Here is a 19,458-nt window from a genome sequence, read left to right as displayed (position 1 = left end):
AAGGAGAATTTAAAAAAACAGTTGTACTCAAAAAACAAAAAAACTCATGATCTTACTCTTGGCTATGGATATATATATATATATAAGATATCCAGAAGAAAACTAAACAAAGAAACAGCACACACTCAACACTGTTGTAAAATGCAGTCTTAGCCAATGCTGGCAACTCCAACTTTACTTCTGGAAGAAAAAAAAAAAAAAAAAGGAGGAGGGGGGAAAAAAGCAAGCACTCGCGTTTCAAAAAAAAGCTGTTTGGTGAAACTCTGGAAGATGAGGTATGTAATGCAAAGAGGCATTTTTTTTCCATTTCATTTCACAGTTTTTTGTTTGTTTTTGCCATTTTAACGTTTTGTGCATGAATTAAGAAATAGAACCAGGTGAGCATTCATTTAAATAAGAAAAACTCCATTTGGGAGCAGTAAAACCATATAGTAAGTGAACATTATCCAAATTCTCAATCATGCCAGGGGGATAGACATTGGTGAGCTAAGTATTTGGCTTATCGAAATAGCGTATTTTTAAAACCAGATCATGGTAAGCACTTACAGGCAATGATGGCCACTGCCATTTCCAGTTAACTGTTTTACTTCAGTGAATTTGAAGAAATATAGCAGGGTAAGGTAACATACTCTTTGCTCAGAAAGAATCGTCTGCAACAAACTAACCAATGCAAATTGTAGCTGGTAAGAATTCTAGGATTAATCTTTTCCCTTTTCTATGCAGCTTTCATTATTGAAGTAGAGGTTAAATTTTGAACTTAAGTCTTAAAAATAAGCTAAATGTTTAATACATAGAGAAAAGTGTTGCAATGTATTGGATCCTTGTTCTGTATTTGCATCTAAGCTTATCTAAGCTGTGGACGCTTACTGTCAACCTTGCTTTAATATACCGGATTATGAAGACAGCTCAGTAGTGCAAATTTTCACATTATAGATTAGAATGAAAGAAAACATATTTGAGGGCTTGATTACAGGGAGAAAAGCATAGACAAGTTAAACCACACTTTTCAGAGTTAGTGGAGCACACAACCATCACTGCACGCAGCAATGTGCTCTAGTGGATATTGAATGAACACTCCACAAACTATCATTAAGGCTACATCCTGTCATCATTCTGTGCAACAATCTACCACCGCAGTAAAAATGCTAAAAAAGACAATACGATGACAGGACAGGGCCTGAAGACAGACAGACACTCCGTGGAAAGTAGCAGGCATAAGGCTAGCCCATTTCAGACAAACAAGTATTAAAAATGTACTAGCACCATCAACTTTTGGATTAAAGCCCTTTACGGGATGACAGATGTTTTGAGCAGTGGAGAGAAAAAAAAATGCTTTTAAAGCACTACATCTACATGGCAGAAAATAGGTGTTGGGATTTTTTTTGTGTTGTTTTTAAAATAATTAATCTCAATTTTAACAAAAATCCATACAGGAAGTGGTACAGTAATCTACACAGGCCTCTTTCTGGGATACTCCACATTCCAATTCGTACTTGCGTATTTCTCCCAAACTGTAGTGCACAAACAAGATCAGGTACATCTTAGCAGATTTCAAAAACAGTACAAAAAAAGATCATTAAGAATCAGGATCTCTCAATCCTCTATGTACTTTCAAATAATCTAAACTAAAAGATTTAGTGATATTGCCTCAAATTTTACCCGTATTAAAAAAAAAAATAAGAAAAGAGAAAAAAGGAGAGAAAAAAGTCACTTCAAAACAGCTTGGACGTCCTTAGCTATTAATGCTAGATTTTCTTTCCCTGTAGTGCATAGTTATCCTGGCTCCTCCACTTAATTTGTTCTTACCACAAAAACATTGCTCTAGTATGACATGATTAAGTGTTTACCAGAAAAAAAATGCTGATAATTGCACTTTGTAACCTCCTTCTCATTTCCCAGGAAAATACCAGTAAATATGAAACTGAATCAGTAATTCCCTCCCAGACTGCAACCTTTGAAGAGCACCCATCCCCATATACAAAAAACTGTCTGTTTCAGCTTACAATAAATACTGACAGAATTTCTTTGTTTTCTTTTAAGACATGTTTTCTCTAGCATCATATTACCACTGAAATCACTAAGGCTTGTTACTGAAAAAAAAAAAATAAACAAGTTAAATAACTTTCTGAAGACACTGTGGATACAATTTAGCAACAACACATTCAAAATGCCGGCCCAAATCCCAGAGTCTATCTGGAGTCTCATACACTTTTTGCCACTGGTCAGTAACCTCATCGTACTGATAGAGCGAATTCTTCCTGCTGGTTCTGAAAACATGTTCTTCAACAGTGACTTGAGTAGCTCTGACAAACAGATGGAGTTTATTTTTGAGGAGGACAAGTTTTATATACGGATTAATGGATTGGTCACATGGGAAGTCTTTTTTTCGAGTCCATTTATTTTGCTCAATGTCATAGGCCTCTATGGTAAACATACGTTGATGGTTTCCACAGGTTCCAGCTATGTAGTAGATGGAGTCATTGTATACAGTTGCCAAGCCTTGGATCCTAGGCACAGTCATTGGGGTCAAAAACCCCCAGTAATCTTTCTGAGGATCATAGCAGAGAAAAAATTCCCCTGAAAAGAGAGGAAAAAGGAAACAACTTATGTATCATTTCTAGAAAATGAGTTTTGCTGCTACTGAGCTTCCATACATCTTTTCCAAACACGCAGACCCAGTCTTCAAATGCCTTACCCCATAACAAAACCACTACCATGATCATGCATCCGGTGCATAAAAATACTAATAGCCTACATAAAACCTACTTTGAGTTTATATCCAGGCTGCAAAAGAGAAAGTTTGAAAGATATGAGAAATATTATGTTTTTTATATATTTCTTAGCTGTTCTTTACTACTACTCAATCTCCTTGAGAATCTGGAACAAAAGCTTTCAAGACTCCAAACTTTAACTGTCAGGAAGTATTTGTTTGGTTCATTGGTTTCTTCACAAAATGTGTCACCTACAGACAAGGGGGAAAAGTTGTGGAATTAAAAAAGTTTGTTAAATGTGAGCAATTAACTGTCTTACGTTACACACAGATTTTGTAACCATTTGTATCATGTTGCTGGACTAATCATTTAGTTTGATTTGTTTAAAAGGATGCCACGTGATTCTTTGTGGGAATCTACTGATTCATCAGTACTTTTGTGATTGGATAATAAGACACCTTTCCTACTGACTGCACAAAGGAATGTCTAGAGTCTAGATAACAGAAGTTCAGTCCATTGAAAGCTCATACTCTGCAAACTTGGTAAAAGGGACACCAAAAAATCATGTTATCTTTGGTAAAGCCTAGGGGGAAAAAACAAACAAACAAACAAAAACCTAACATTTGCCAAAAATAAGCAGAGTTCAAATTATTTATGATTTCACATTTAAGAATTTTGATCTGCGATGTGAACAAACACCTCAAGTTTGATAAAAATAATAATAATAATAATGAAATAATACAGCAAAATAGGTGCAAATAGCTTAATAGACTAAGTCTTACAAATAACACATCTTATTACTTTTCACTTTTGGTCCACAGCATAATCTCCCATGATTGATTCTTGCTTCTTAGTTAGTATTTTAAACCCAAGTCAGTCCTTATCGACTACTTCAAATTTAAAAGCTCTCTCCAGGAAAATGGAAAGCTAACTTTTTATAAAGTACTTCGGTGCAAATCAATTAAGGTTTTACCATCAGACTCAGAGAAGTCACTTTGTGTCACAATGCAAATCATTATGATTTGCTGGTTAGCAGAGTGCATCAGCTTCCTTATTTTTGAAAGCACTGAGTTGATTTTAAGAACATGCAAGCACAGAATTAAGTGTAGCTAAAAATCTGTAAACAAGAAGTGTTCTTATTTTACAGTTTCCACCTGTTACAATACTTCTATTAAAAAAATCCATTTTTAGCAGTTCTAAAGAATGTTTATGGATTAAAATGTATTCTAACTAAATATTCCTCAGCATTCCTTTTTAGTGATATAAAGCAGACCTCTGACCCAACAGAAACACACAGATACAGAAAACTTGCTCATATAGCAGAATTATTTAGAGCCACAGGAGTGAAACCTAATATAGAAACACTGAAAGAAGAAAACACCATCTCTACAGATCATGTGGAAACCACTGACCTCATGGAGTGGCAAAAATGCAGAGCCAGGAAGTCAGGTTGACTTCTTCTGGTAAGTAATAATGAATTTACAGTATACTCTATGCTGTTTTTGTCCTGTGGTCCCAGCTGGTGTATAGAAAGCAATTCAAAAAGGGCCTGCTATGAATATAAGATCCTGACTTTTGCAAATGTTTACACAGAGTTGGAACTAAGTAAATCAAAAACCAAAGAAATAAGAATTCAAAAACAATGCCCCCACACATTTCTTTCTACCTCTTGGGACTCTTACTCCAGCCCTACAGATACCATCACTTAAGTGCAGACTGCTGTATGGCGTATATATACCCACCCACAAAGACTACCAACAAGAGAAGAATGAAGTATTCTTTTCAGAGCCCCGGAATGTGTAATTTCTAGCTTAGAGCAACTGCAGGTATCTTTTCCATCACACCATTTTCATAGGCATGAATAGCAAGATCTTACTAATATACCCTTGTCAGCATACATGTTTTAACCATTGTATTTTACTCTGATTCAGTGGTTTTCTAATGGCACAGCAATGGATCTATCAGGGTCGGTACTAAAATTGTACCTAACCCACTCATTTAAGAATTAAGATTCAACACACCAATAAATCTGGTCATTTACAGAAATAAAAGATGGAACAGCAGTACTGTAACTATTGACCCAAGACACTGAGCTAATTAGAAAGAGATAAAGCAGTTTTCTTGGCTACCTAGAATGTTTCTAATAGCAGGGGAAGAAATGGAAGGGCCCCAATGGTTAACTGATTTTTACAAGGTATCAAAGACAGATGGCAGGAATTTTCACAGATTTAGCTAAATACAAAGTGCTTCGTAGGACATTTTTTTTTCCCCTCAACATTAGTGTATATCACCTTAGATAAAGAAAGTTATTACGGAATTTTCATTCTAATTATCAAAATACCAGAACTGTAATTAATGCAATAATTCAAGACTACAACTTGGTAACATCCCCAGAGCATGAGAAGTCAAGCAACAGCCTCACTCTTCTTCGCCCACTGCCTTCACCCGTTTTCCTCCCACTTCATTATCCCATAGCACTTCGCTCTCCAGGAAAAGTGGCTTTTTTAAGGTGCACAGACAGTCGGATTAGGTGCTCCCCACTTCCAGTATAACACCAAATAGAGTCAAACCACCTTACCCTGTAAAACATAGATGTTATCCTTATATTCCACAGCACTGTGAAACTCCATTGCTACTGGCATTGGACACACAGCTGTCCAACAGTTCTCTCGGCTGTCATAGCACTCCACAGACTTGAGGGAGTTTCGCCCATCTCCTTCATACACACGACCACCTATTGCATACAGTTTACCACAGCAATGAACCAATTTGCAGCCTATTCTAGCTCGCAGCAAAGGAGCTTTTGGAATCCACCTATTGCTAGAGTGATCGTACATCCAAAAATCACTCTCTGCTCTGTGGTCAATGGAGACCTCACTGCTGCTTGGCCTGTAACCACCCGCAATGTAAATATCATTATCAGGAGATACAAGAATTCCAACCTCCCTCAAGTCATTTGGTGGCTTGCATAGTTTAAACACTCTCCCTGTGACCGAATCTAAACAAGGCACTGTTTGCTTCTTTCCTGAGTGTTTGTGGGCAGCATCAAAGCATATGATCATTTCAGAAGCAGTCATTCCAAGCCGTTGAGTATAGCCATTGGCACTACGTTGTCCCTTTTGTACACAGCTTTTGGCCATTGCCTGTGCAAACATGGGTGGGATTTTCTCTAAAAATGTCTCTTCCAACAGAGGCATACGGATGCATTTGGCAAATATTTCTGGAAGGTGCACTTCTCTCTTATTTTGTTCATGCTCAAACCACCTTACAATGCTGTCATAAACATGCTCTTCTTTGTCTACGTTTAAGTCATCACTGTTGAGTATACTTATGAGTTGGTCTTTTCGCAGCTGAAGAAACTCTTGCTCTTTGGTGACACTCAGGAACTTTTTACGAATGTAGTCTTGGGACCTTTCTTTGAGCTCCTGATGACCATAGTGATCAGCAAAGATAAACACCCCAATGGAGTTCTGTGGGTCCAAATGACTGATCATATATTTAGCACACTGGTCTTGTATGGAAGGAATCTGGAAGATACTAGCTGCAGTGAACAAAGCTTGAACGTTGGCCTCTGTCAGCATTACCCTGGAGGTATATGCATAGTTCAATACTAAATGCATTGACTCTGCTTCAACACCAACTATACGAACTTCTTTCTGGGTACTCTCCGTAAGGCCGCTAGTGAACATGGATCTGCAAAAGAAAAAAAAATGGCAGTTTATTTTTAATCACTTTCTAGCTATAGGTAAAAGAAATATAAACTATACTGTACAGCTAATCCCAATGTGCCTGCTCTTAACACCACCACAAATACAACTGCCACTGATGGTACACTGTCCTGCTTGGATACCTAAATTTAAAAGCAGTTCTAGACTTCCTGAAGCAAATAAAATAAAATAAATAAAGGAACTGGACTGGAATAAAAATTAATATAAACAAAACCCTTAACATAGCAAGTCAACATCCAACATGCTATTCCTTAAATATATTCTAATATCCTAGAACATACAATATTAAAAGGAAACAAAGAGTTGAATTATGCTGTTACTGTATGCAGGTTTCTTCCATACTGGAAGAATTTTTGTTTTTTAAAATACATGAGATTTTGGTCAGAGAAAGGTCCCTTTGAAAAACACCACCAACAAAAAAAACAGACAATGATAATTCAGTGGCATTAAAAGCAGAGAAATATTTACTAAGCCTGCTAGATGGTCATTGAGAGTTGCATGGAATATTAGTAGAGATGTGGACTACATTTTCATTACACATTCATTAGAGGATGCATTCATTATACCTGAAATAAGGACTGATTGCAGCAAGAACATTCCTATGACAGGAGAATGTTTTCCCATGATCCACTTCCACCACAATATCCGTCAGCTGTCCCTCATCGTACATGGTTTTAAGCTGTTGAAGAATACTGCAAGCATGGAAAGGGTCCATTCCACTGCTGACTGGGTTTGATGACGGAATCCCGTTCAGCGTTTGTGAAAACTTACTTGGTTCTATGAAGTAAAATGGAAACAGTTTTATTGTGTACACACACAGAGGGCATGCACTAAAAAGAATTAGCAGAGGCTAATATTCCTTACTTCCTCAGTGCCTCATCATCCATCAACAACAAGTCTAGAACTTGCAGTGATGACTAAAGACAAAGACAATTCATTCTTCCCCCTTTCCCAAACTACTATGCAAATTAATATATATGATTATACCTATTATTTTCAAGAAAAAAAAAGTAATTATTTCATATTTATTATATATTGCTTGAAAAAAATAACACAAGTATCACAATGGTTACTGTTTTGTAAAAAGGGAATAAAACGTGTAAAACAAAAAAATCCCAGTCTAGATCACCATGACACATGTCTCTCTGTATGTACTATCTTTATGCTGAAACAGGAACTGGCTACTAACTTGCACAGACTATTGGTAATAGTACAGTCATAAAGAAACAGCCCCCGTATTCCACAATAACTATGCAGGCAACAAATCCATTAGATAAATTCTCATAATTTTGTATACATGACTCTGTTTTTCTTCACAAATAAAATGCGTTTACAATCTAAAATTACTCAGGTGTGAAGGTACTCACATATTGTTGTGAAAACAAATGAAGTAAAGCATATGTGCCTAAAGAGCACACGATATGCTTAATCGAGTAAAGCCCAGAGTGAAAATTGAGCAATATCTCAAGCACAAAAAACTGTTTCGTAATAGTAACAAGATTTTTGCGCAACAACAACAAAGGAGACCTCAAAAGAAAAACATTAGGTGGCAAGAGCTGCAAATCAGGTAATGCTGCTGACTGCAACAGAGATGTCTCCAACATGTTTAGGGCTAAACAAAGGCTAAGAGAGGACAGTGAACAAGGACGATGAATAGGAGATTTAAATCCTAATCCATACTGATATATGGCAGCTACAATTTCTCTTACTCAGAATTCAGTCCCAATTAAATCAGTATGGTTCTGCCAAGGTGCACACATTTCTGATGGCAGGCAAGGGGCCAAATCCTGGCAATGTCTCCTCAAACTACTGATAGGAAAAGTCTCGAGAATGCCTTTCCCCAAATAAAATAAAATAGTAAATATTATGCTTGGAAGTATAATCTGTGAGAGGAGAGCTTTATCACAGTAACTAAGCTCCCACATTCAAAATTAGTAAGTCAGGGAAGGGCGGAATCACATTTTCAGGAGCAATGTTAAGCACTACTGAGTAAACTCCAAGCAAATAACACTTTGCTAGATCAATTCCAATCCTTCCTAAGAAAGTTCTGACTTACAAGAAGGCTCTTAGGTATCCGGTACTGCATGAGCCTTTCATTTACTTTCTATCATTTCTGAAATGCTTCTGAAGATTTCCCCAACTCTGCCAGTTTCTCAACCAGCAGATGCAATCAAGTCAGGTTCCAGCACTGGTGGAACTGGCCAGGAAGGGATACTCGTTCCCATGCCCCAGGATTTCTGCCTAAGCCACAGTACCACTCATATTGCAGTTTTTCACCCTGTGGAACCTTCCCAGGCACTTTCGCTGCCTTTCTTTTATCTCCCCATGCACATCTTTGTCATCTATTAACAATCCTCGCCATTTGCACCTCAAAACTTTTGTTTCTCCCAGACATTCACCCATCCTTGGCAAAATACTGCCCCCATGCATCCTTGAGAACCCTCCTTTCTTCCTCTCCTCTCCACAAACTCACCCTCACAAAAGCCCTTCCTGGGGAACAACCTAGTCCTTCCTCTCTGCTTAGCTACTCCCAAACACATGCAGTGCAGGGGGTGCCCCTACAAATAACCCTTCTCCCCCAAACTACCCCCACGAGCCCTGCACCCCTCAACACCTCCTCGTGGCCCCCACCAGCGAAATAGCTCAGAGCCCAACACCTTTCAACACAGACACCCCTCCCATGGGTCCTCCCCACAGACACCCCTCAGCACAGAGGTCCCCAGCACCCTTCCCCACGCCCCCCTCAGCACACCTCCCCACTGACCCCCCCACCAGACACCCCTCCCCACAGCCCCTCACAGAAAAACCTCCCCCCACAGAAGCCCCCAGTACCCTCCCCATAGCCCCACAGGCATCTTCCCCCACACAGAGGTCCCCAACGTCCCTCCCCACGGCCTCCCGAATACCCCTCAGCACGGAGGGCGCCAGCACCCCTCCCCATAGCCCCTCACAGAAAAAAAAATACCCCCAGAGGCCCCCCATGCCCCTCCCCATGGCCCTTCCGACACCCCCGCGGCGCAGAGCCCCCAGCACCTTCCCCCTTGCCCCCCATAGATACCTCTCTGCAGAGACCCCCGCCCCCCCACCACAGATCCCTGCACAGGCCGCCCCTCCCCCACCGGCCGTTCATCCCCCCCCTGCTCCCAGCATGGCCACCCCTCCCCCCAGGCGGCCCGGCCGCACCGACCTCCTAACGCTGCCATTCTCGGGGCCCCAGCTCCGGCAGCGGGAGAGGGGAGGGAAGGAGCGGGGTAGGGGGGATGGCCCGAAAGGAAATGTCACCGGGGCGGCTTCCCCGGCCCCGCTTCCTCCCCGCGGCCCGTTTGCTGCCGCGGAAGCGCCTCGCACGGCCCAACCCGCGGCGCGCTCACTGCCCGCCGGCCGCGCGGCCTCATGGGAAATGTAGTCCTGGCGCCGGGCGCCGCACGGCCTCCCGCGCCGCGCCGCGCGGCATGCTGGGAGTTGTAGTTCGCGGCGCGGCGGGAAGCCTGGGAGTGGTAGTTGCCAAAGTGGGGGGGGGAGGCTCTGCCCGTCGCTTAGCAACGCGGATGGAGGTGGCGGGGGGAGCCGCTGAGGCGAGCGGCCATTTTGGGGCGCTGCGGCCTCCTCTCGGGTCTCCCCTCAGGAAGGGCACTGTGGGCGGCACTCAGCGGCCCTGCCCTGGTGGCCACTGCTGCTTGTCAGTGTCCCCCTCCACGATACAATTTATCCCAAAGAAAGGGAAAATCCTCGCAGCTTTCCTGGCACCAGGCAGACACAGCAGGGCCACGGCGGCATTTGGCTGCCAGGACATCACTGGGCTGCTTGGCCCATTCATCCAAAACATAAAACCTGCTGAGCAAACGGCAAGCGCGTCACACCAAAAGCAGTCATTTTTTTTGCCTGTATTTGCATACTTAGCAATGCCACCTCGCCAGGCACCCATCTGCCTCCAGCAGCTGAGCAACCATTTTGCTGTCTGTGACCTTTGATAACAGCAGTTTCTCTCACTGCGTGGAGACAGAGCAGCCCGTATTTACCACTCCCTCAGCTGTTTGCCATGCCTGGCCGCTGGGTTTGCTCCTGATAACTGAGTCGTTATCAGAAGTTTGCTCTGGAAACATTTTTTTTTTTTCGTGTTTTCTGCCTTTGCTGTGTGAAATGCAGTTAATGAAAGACAAATTGTCAAGTCTTCAGTAGTTTCGCAGTGTGTATTTTCCTGCTTTTTATTAAAAAGAGATCTAATGCAATGTTGAGGCCGAATAGTATGAGAAGTTTGTCCAAAAAAAAAAAAAAAAAAAAAGTGAACAGACCAAAATTCGTTGGAATAAGATCTTAAAGACACATCCTTTAGCTCGCAGAAATAATGTACAGTAGGCCCAGTATCAGCAGTCCAAATAAGAAGATTTTAAAAGCAAGACCAGCACCGCTCCGTCCCTGCTTCTGAGATGGTTTTGCTTTCGCTTGTGAGGAGTAGCTTTCCCCCCAGTTTAGCAATTATCAGCGGCACCCAGGCTGCTGTCGATAATAATACCGTACAACGTGAGGATGATAGAGACGGTGATGAAAGAGGTGTAAAAGAAAATAGAACTTCGCGGCCGCAAATCGATTCTGCAGTTTTCCAATTTCCCTTCCAGCGCTGGCCGAGCTTCTGAAATTGATCCTCGGAATATAAAGCGAAGGGAAGGGACAGCCCGACCACTCCGGCCTTTTAGCAAATGACATTGCCTGATGCAATCCATTTCCTTTGGCGCGGACACTGAGGTTGGGCTGGATTAGTGGGCGAAATACAGAGGAGAGATGGGGAATATTTTTTTAATAAAGATGCGACGGTGAGCTGGTACTTTAGAGTGAAAAGCATTGCTTGAGATAGCCATTGTAAGGCTTTTGGCAAAGCGATAAATGGCCCTACAAACTCAAATATTCTTTAAAAGGTATTGAAAGCAGCTCTTTTTCTTCATTAAAAGTCTTTCTCACTGTCTAATACCTCATCTCTCGGTGCCTGTTTTGGAGCCCCTCTCCAGCACTCCGTAGCACCAACACGGTTTAGCACCACGTATCGCTGCCAGGGAAAGCCAGGGACCAGGGTTCTTCACCCAGGGCTGCACAGGGTTTGCTGCCTGTCCCAGCTGTGAAATGAGTCGCGTGTTGCTTGAGCAAATTATGTCACTTAGTATCTAAAAGCCAGCAGCTAAATGCTATAAATGGCATTCGTGTTGCACACAAGCATTAGCACCAGCACGAACCAGGAATTACAAGATGCTTAGTGAGTTCCAGATTTTTTTTTTCTTCCCTGCTGCATCCCTTTCTGCCTCTTTTTATCTGTGTTTTGCCTGGAATTTAATGCAGGCCTCAGACTGGAGCACAGAACTAGGAGTCAGAAAATTGGGTTCTTCACATTTGACACTGATTTACTGTGTTCTGTTGATCAAATAATTCGATCTTATGGGTTTTGGCTTCCCAGGAGACAACAAGGAGCTGTAAAACTCTTTGAGATGTATTGACAGAAATTCCCTTATCAATATTATAATTTCATGTAGGGTTTGGGGTTGTTTTGTTTGGATTATTTATTCCTTCTGGCCAGCAATCCATTGTAACTGATGATTTTGCAAGAATACAATACTCAACACATTTCTTGGGTATTGTGAGACTAAGATGCTCTAATTAAGGCTTTAATTTCACACCTAATTTATCATTCCTGCAGATACAGCTTGTAAACATTAGCTGAAAACACTTGGTGAAGAAAGTTTTGTTTCCCATTTGACATTCAGAAATAAAGATGAAAATTCTGCCTGAAAAGGAGCTCAGAGACTTGTGAGTGATTAAAAACTTTGCCCTCCTGATGAACTCAGGACTGGCACCGTTTTACTGGGATCCTGGCCTCCAGAATAAAGAAGGCCTTTGTCCAAAAAACAAGCAAGAAGAGAGGACACAGAAAAAGGTTTAGGAGAAAATGAACAAAGTATATACAAAAAAAAATACAGATATTTCTCAGATTTCTGATAACTTAGAAGACCCTCAAAAAGTTTATTTGCAGATACAGTTCAGTTATTGAAAATGTTCCCATTCTTTGTTACATTTATAGAACACATTAAATACCACTGAACCCAATTTTAAAGAAAAGTATCAAGAGGGTTTAAGGTGAAACAAGTTTCAAATGGAAAAATTTTTAATCCAGATGAATATTTCCACCTTTATTTTCTACAAAATGCATAATTCAAAGTTTTGGGGAGAGGCTATTGCCTCCTACTTGCACTTTTTTTCTTGGTCCTCCCCATAAGATTTTCTTTTTTCACTGAAAAATGGTGGGCAAGTATTAAATACAATACTCATAAAAATGAATAATATTATTTGCTATCTCTGAAGATGTGTCAGTTAGTAATACTGACAGTTGTTCACTTATTTATATGTGTTAAACCAAGACACACAGTGAATCTGCAAGAAGTAATACAATTGATACTACAGCACTCTGAAAAACCCTCATCTTTTAATTGGAAAAAAAGCCCTTCATATTCACCGTGGAACAATCTAACCTTGGAAAACAATCTTTTACCAGTTTGCCTTTAATGCATAAAACACTGCTCATTTTCTGCAACCCTGTCACAAGGGGCACATTAATTTAGTTGCACAATAATTGAATACATCGATACATTGATTGAAATAGAGAGGGTTTTTTTTATGGAGTGGCTCCAAGAAACAACACGTTTTTTGCGGAGTCTTTATAAAAAGAGCCTTCCTGCTGCAGCGGGCGCAGGGGAAGAGCAGGTCGCTGGGGAAGCTGCCCCTCAAAGGCGGCTGCTCTGCGCACAGAGCAGCGGAGAGCAGGGGCTGGCAGGGGCAGCTCATGGGGCAGATATCGCCGTCCTTTCCCGATTACCCCTCGCTGCCCTGGGGGGATTTGGCCTTGCTGAGACAGGCTGGTAGAAACAAGAGCCCCGGTGTGACGCGGCGCTGCTCGTGTCAAGACGCGGCGCTTCCCGGCGGTGGGAGCGACTTTATTGGAACCATCTGTTGTTTTGGAGCGCGTGCGCACACGCTTCCTCCTCCCGAAGCGTTTAACCTTTCGTTTAGGGCTGGCTGAAATCACACAGCTAATCCCCTCTTAATCTCAAAACGACAGGCCCTACTGTTTCCAGCAAGTCCCAGCAGCTACCGAAAATCAGAGTGACTGGTGGTGTTGAGGTGATGTGACAGCGATATGTGGTGGAGCAGTCACTTTGGAACAAAACGCCCATTCATCCACTGTCATCGCGAAGTTTTGCAGGATCAATCTGCAATTACTGGCAGCCTAGCAGAGCAGGCTCGGGTACCGGTGCAGAGATGGGAAGTCCATACTGCAGTGGAGCTGCTCTGCGCAGGGAACAGGAATAAGGAGATTCAGCGAGTCTGAACCGTCAGGGAAACACCATTTTTGTCAGCAGATACAACCCGAAGGAAACAGCCCTGTTTGGAATACAGTGGACTCAGAATCTCAGCCCCGTTCCTTCCAACTGAGGAAGTTTTTAATTGCATTTTTATATCCCTCTTGCTGTAACATGCCAGGATGCTCAAGCTTCCCATGTGCTATGTAGAGACTGGCCTTGGAGCCCCAGGTGCCCATAAAGTGTGGCAGCACCAGAGCATTCACTGAGACTGGTTTAACTCTAGCCTTTATCTTTGCAGATAACGTACTTCTGTCAGGACAGACTGAAAAGCACGTCTGTGCATGCTCAATTTCTTATTCCTAAAAGATGTGATGAAAAGCATCAATTAAAAAGCACCAGCTACTTGCAACAAACACCACACATCAAACCGGGGCACTCGATATCCCTCATGCCAGTGGACGTGACCCATCTCACCCAGACTCCTCAGCCACTCATAAAACGAGCCAGGCAGAAGGGGGAAATGTGCCTCTTCCACAGCAAAAATAAAGTAAAAATAATAATAATTTAAAAAAAAAAAAAAAGAGGAAGAAGAAACGTTGTCCTTGCCTAGGTATTAAGAGAACGAGACTCCAGCCAGTAACTTTGTCTCGTCTCCAATCTCTTCTGGCCATCCCTTCCCTGCTTGTACAAGACCCAGGTGCAAGAGGCCACTGCAGTGGTGCAGGGGGTGACAACGGGGAGCAGGGACACCTCCTGCTGCACCTTTCCTCCTCCGTTCATTTGCCCCTGATATTGTCAAAGCCCTCCAGCCTGAACGGGAGGAACCACATGGACCTGCAGGGAAATAAATCACCAGGGGCCTGGCCAGTTCCAATGGCAACCAAGAGCTGGATCCTTAATGCGTCATATTTGTAGGAATATAAAGTGATCTGACCGCTACTCAGAACATGATTTAACTGCAGGAAAGGTGCAGATGCTGTCCAGAGAGCACAAATGATCAGAAAGAGGAGAAAGCAAAAATTAAGCTGCCCCCTCTGCTTGGGCCGAGCAGAGAGGGTTAAGAGCCGATTTGTTTTGCTCCTGCCCCGGGGGAGCTGGCGGAGCTGCAACCACATTCGCTTGTTTTTACAGAGGAGCACAGTAAGCTTGAATCAGTCACAGCCATCGTCTAACCCTGGGCCATTCTGAACTCAGCACTCAAAGCTGCTGTATTTTCTAGTTCTCTTTCTCCCTTCAGTAAATTTTGCTTTTAAAGAACTTAAATATTGAAAAGATAATCCCCAAGTCACAACACGAAGAAATGTATCTCTCCCCTTCACACTTCTAGCCTGAAGGACAACGGTGGCTTAATACCCTGGTGTTATTTTAATTTCTCAGAAGCCCTGTTGCATTAGAAACAAAATTCAGAATCCCTCATATTCAAGTGGCTATTTTTGACTCCACGCAAGATGGGGTAGTTTGGTGTCACTCTCAGTTGCTGAACATGGGGAGGCAGCAACACCATGAAAAATCTTAACATCCTTGAAAGGGTAATGGGCAGTACAAGCATTTTTATACATGTTCTGGTATTTGCTTTCTGTATACAGTGAAGCCCTGGGTGTCAGCTTTCATAAGGAAATCAGTTTATATGTGGTATTAGGTTTTCTAAATAACACGCTGTGAGACAGATGCCTCATTACCTATTTAAGTATCTTGGTTGGTGTATTCAAATCCAACTATGCAATTTATATTCTATGGATTAAATTTGGAATATGTGACTGTTTCTGGAAACTTCAGCTTACATATTTCTTGGTACTGGTAATTTTTGTTTTCTATTTGTGGCTCCAGATCCTCCTCATTTGTAGTCAAGTTTTATTCTTGAATGGAGCGAGACTAATATGAGGGCCAGGGATATGCGTAAAGTCTGTTACTAACTGTAAAAATATATTTTAATGATTATGTACTAAAAAGAATGAAACGCTATTTCCTGTCCAAAATCCCTGTGCAACAGAATAAATCAGACAACTGCAAAACAGACAATGGGTGGATTCCTAGAAATTATTTCCAAATATTCAGTAGGAGAATGTGAAAAGATGGCTCATTCTGGGATGCGAGGCGGTCCCACAGAGCGGCTCCCGCCCCTCGTGCGCTGCCCAGGGTCTGACACTGCAGCATTACCACTATGTTGGCACCAGGTAAGACCGTGGCTAGCGGCGATGGGGGTGCAGTTGCCACCCAAGGTGCTCCCGCCTTTCTCAGCTTTGGCCTGGCCCAAGGAGACACCAGCACCAGGCAAGCTGCAGTGAGACCAGCATCTCCAAGCTACCCCACTGGGATCCAAAAAGCTTTTTGGGGGAAAATTCAAGCCACTCGTTGGTCCTCAGGCTAGCCAGACTACCCCACACATCCTGCAATTGCATCTCAGTCAGTGGAGGAGCCCCCTCAAATTGAATTCCTTTTAAGGGTCTTTATTTCTCCTATAAGAGTCCATCTTGATGACATATGGGAAATAATTACCAGTTTAAAAGGCCATTCTGAAAACCGCCTCTTTCAAGAAGCCTGACACATGGTACAGCTTTAAAGCCTGAAATTGCGTTCCTTATACAAAAGGCCTTGAACTCTCTCTGGGCAGGCTGCTTTCATATCCTCTTGGATGGAACACTTTCATATCCTCTAAGCTCATATATTTCATGGTAATAAGCTATGGGATTTAACTGTGCTGTGACAACATGCCTGCTCGTTTACCTAATAGAAAAAAGAGCTTTCCAAGCAAAACTGGATTTAAGTTCATATAATACTTGGAGCTAACATGGCATTAACTTTTTCTCCCATTATTTGGGGGAGCTAATGTTTCCAAGATTTAAAAGCTGCCCATTTACGTAGGCCACTGAACATCATCATATAATAATAAATTGATGAATGGATAAATACAGTAATAAAGGTACCTAAATATGAACCTTTACTTATTACCTTGCTATAACACACATTCTTATCTAAAGTCTTTCTTCTTTTGCTGTATAACAAGAACCTAAGAACAACTACCCAACAGTTTATTGGAGTTGAAGACCAGACTCGTCATGCTGATGATGGGACAATGCTGTGCTGGAATTCACCATGGTTTGGGTGCTTGGTTGTCTTCTTTATTTTTAATAGTAAATGGCGTTACATTAAGTATTTCTTTGCTTAGTTTACACCTAGCAGTGGGCAGAAGCTCCAGATAGTTGCTTTCTCCTTCCTCTGCCCAGGACAGGGCATAGTGAAAAGGCCTAAGGGTCTGATTCACTCTATCCTGTCTCTTTTCCAGCATTTGGATGCACTGGCCAGAAAGCAAATGGCACAAGCCAGAGCCACGTGCCCAACAAGCATAGAAGGGAATACAGCTAAATATCCCATGGGATATCCAAGACAGTCACACCGGAGATCAGGAAAGCACCAGAGGGTGCATGACAACAAGTGGGTCGATCTTCACCACCTTTTCAAGTCCACCTGAGTGTTGTCAAAATGAGCGAGTAGAGCAGCAGTGATTTGGGGAAAGAAGGAGCTCCCAGCAAAGGTGCTTTGCCTTTTCCATGGGCTGCCTTCCTCCATGGTCTTGTCAACCAGCAGCACTGCCAATCCCTAGTCTTTTCCCCAAGGGATACAGGACAGGCAACAGATGGGGTGGATGGTGCCTTCTGGGCACTCGGTGGAGCAGAGTGTGGATTGTCCTCCTCACTCTGGTCTCCTGCTGCTGAGCAAGTCTCTCACCTTTCAGTGCTTTGCAGCTCCAAGTACCTCGAATGGGTGGAATTGCTTTCTTTGGGGGATGGGATTTCCCCAAAGCAGATCCTTGTTGAGCTCTTCCAAAATAACCTTCTGGAAAAGTACCCCCAGAAAGTGTCAAAAATAAACTAACACACACAAAAAGAAAGAAAAATCAAGAGCATCTTCCTGCAGGAAGAACTATTCCTGTTCGCAGGCAGAGATTTGCAGCAGCCAGCACACAGCAGCATCCAGGGCCAGCGGGATGATCTGCCCATTGGCCATCTGCAGCCCACGGAGCATCCATGGGGGGCAGCAAGCCAAGACTGCGGGTCAGACCCCCTGACACGAAGCATAACAAATGCTCAACCAATTGATAAAATAAAACAAAACAGCATAATCCTCTTCACTGCTCAGCTTCACAGTGGGGTATGCTGAGCAAATCACATCAGCTGAGCTTCCTAAGCAGAGGGGAACTTCTGGCATGCGCCCAAACTCCAGTGGAAATGGATTGGTTTTATTAGACTGCTTTTAAAACTGGCTTCTTTTTAAGGTTAAATGTTTTCTTCTGTGTTTGTTTAGCTGAAGCCTCTCCATGCACCAGTGAATCCCCAAACTATGGTTTGGGCATCTTTGCAACGCCATGGTTAGCAAGAGTTGTTGAATATATTAGTTACTCTAATAAAAGATACTATTTCCCTCTAGGAATCATTTGACTAGTGTTCCTAGCCCATCCTGGGCACAACAGCGTTACTATTTTGGACAGCTTAAGCCACTTTTATTCACTATTTTATCTCAGTAACAAAACTCTTCAGCTGCAATCTCTGTTTCATTGAAAATCCTTATTTTGCTGTTTTGTATCACCCTGAGGCTGAGAAATTATGAGCCCAGCCCTGCACCTTCAGAGACCACCCTTCCCTTTTCGCTGTGCTCTGAACCAAGCTTTGTCCTTGATACTGTTAATTCTGAGGCTGATTATTTCTGATGTGCAGCTGTGTAATTCAGCATCGCTCCAGAGCCACAACACCTGTGCTTGACACCAGCCCAGCACCCAGTGCCGCAGACAAAGCTCATGGGAGCTCCCGCATGGAATGAACGAGGTCCCATTTCTAACCCACAACATTCCTTGTGAGGCCAGGATCTCTCGAACTCCCTGTTCTGTCACACGTCACCTGCCAAACCATCCCACACGCACGGACTGGAACGATACCAGAAGAGCCAATTAGAGCTAGTCAGCAAATAACATGGGATGAAAACACATTAGGTAGTAAAAGGGCCCTTGAAAAATTAGGAAAAAGCTCCATAGCCTTTCAACTTATTCATAGTATACTAAGAAGTGGTAGATAAAGGCCTAAGAATTAGCTAAAATACTCTTAAAGCCAAAATACCCTGATTTGTATAGCTAAGTTGTGCACTGAAAGCCTAGGGAAATGTTGAACTGTTTAGAGTCAGCCTTAAAAATAATAAACCAAAAACCCTTCCCCCTCCCCCTTGCCCAAAAAAACCCCACTTTGATTAAAAAGGAAAAGCAAAAAAATGCTTATCTTTTATGGTTTAGGAGAAAGGCTTGAAGAATGGCTAACAAACAGCATGAATTATTCAGGGCCAAGGTTACTGCTATTACACACACATTGCTTCAGAAAGTGAGCTCAAAGCTCCACAAGTAAAATGATTTCTAGGAGTGCTACAGTGATAAAATAGGTTCACATAACCTTCATTAATTGTTTCAATCAACTTAGTATAACTAGGAAAACTATTCTGGAAACCAGGGGGGGGAAGTGTGCAAGTTGAAAATACAGGGCCCAAGACAGTTGATACAGGTTTTCCCTATACACCAAAGTCCAGGGGGCTTAAAAAAAAAAAAAAAAGTTAGGAAAAAAGAAAAAATATATACATACATATACACACCTACACATATATATGCAGCTATATAAATATGCACACATACATATAGTC

General features: G+C 42.3%; 1 protein-coding gene across 1 annotated transcript; it reads right to left on the bottom strand.

Moving 5' to 3' along the window:
- Nucleotides 1-251: 251 nt before the first annotated feature.
- On the bottom strand, nucleotides 252-9,766 carry KBTBD8 (kelch repeat and BTB domain containing 8). The gene is made up of 4 exons (XM_088528285.1): nucleotides 9,627-9,766; nucleotides 7,006-7,216; nucleotides 5,290-6,404; nucleotides 252-2,577 (listed from the first exon to the last, which is right to left on the bottom strand). The coding sequence occupies exons 1-4, from the start codon at nucleotides 9,640-9,642 to the stop codon at nucleotides 2,114-2,116; spliced, it is 1,806 nt and encodes a 601-aa protein (XP_088384411.1). The 5' UTR covers nucleotides 9,643-9,766; the 3' UTR covers nucleotides 252-2,113.
- Between the last annotated feature and the right edge of the window lie 9,692 nt (nucleotides 9,767-19,458).

This window comes from Tinamus guttatus, unplaced genomic scaffold (genome assembly GCF_059628265.1).
Source record: "Tinamus guttatus ecotype Peru unplaced genomic scaffold, ASM5962826v1 Tinamus_guttatus_pri_ptg000307l, whole genome shotgun sequence".
NCBI lineage: Eukaryota > Metazoa > Chordata > Aves > Tinamiformes > Tinamidae > Tinamus > Tinamus guttatus.
Note: the sequence above shows the minus strand (reverse complement) of the source record. Positions and strands in the feature narration are given on the sequence as shown.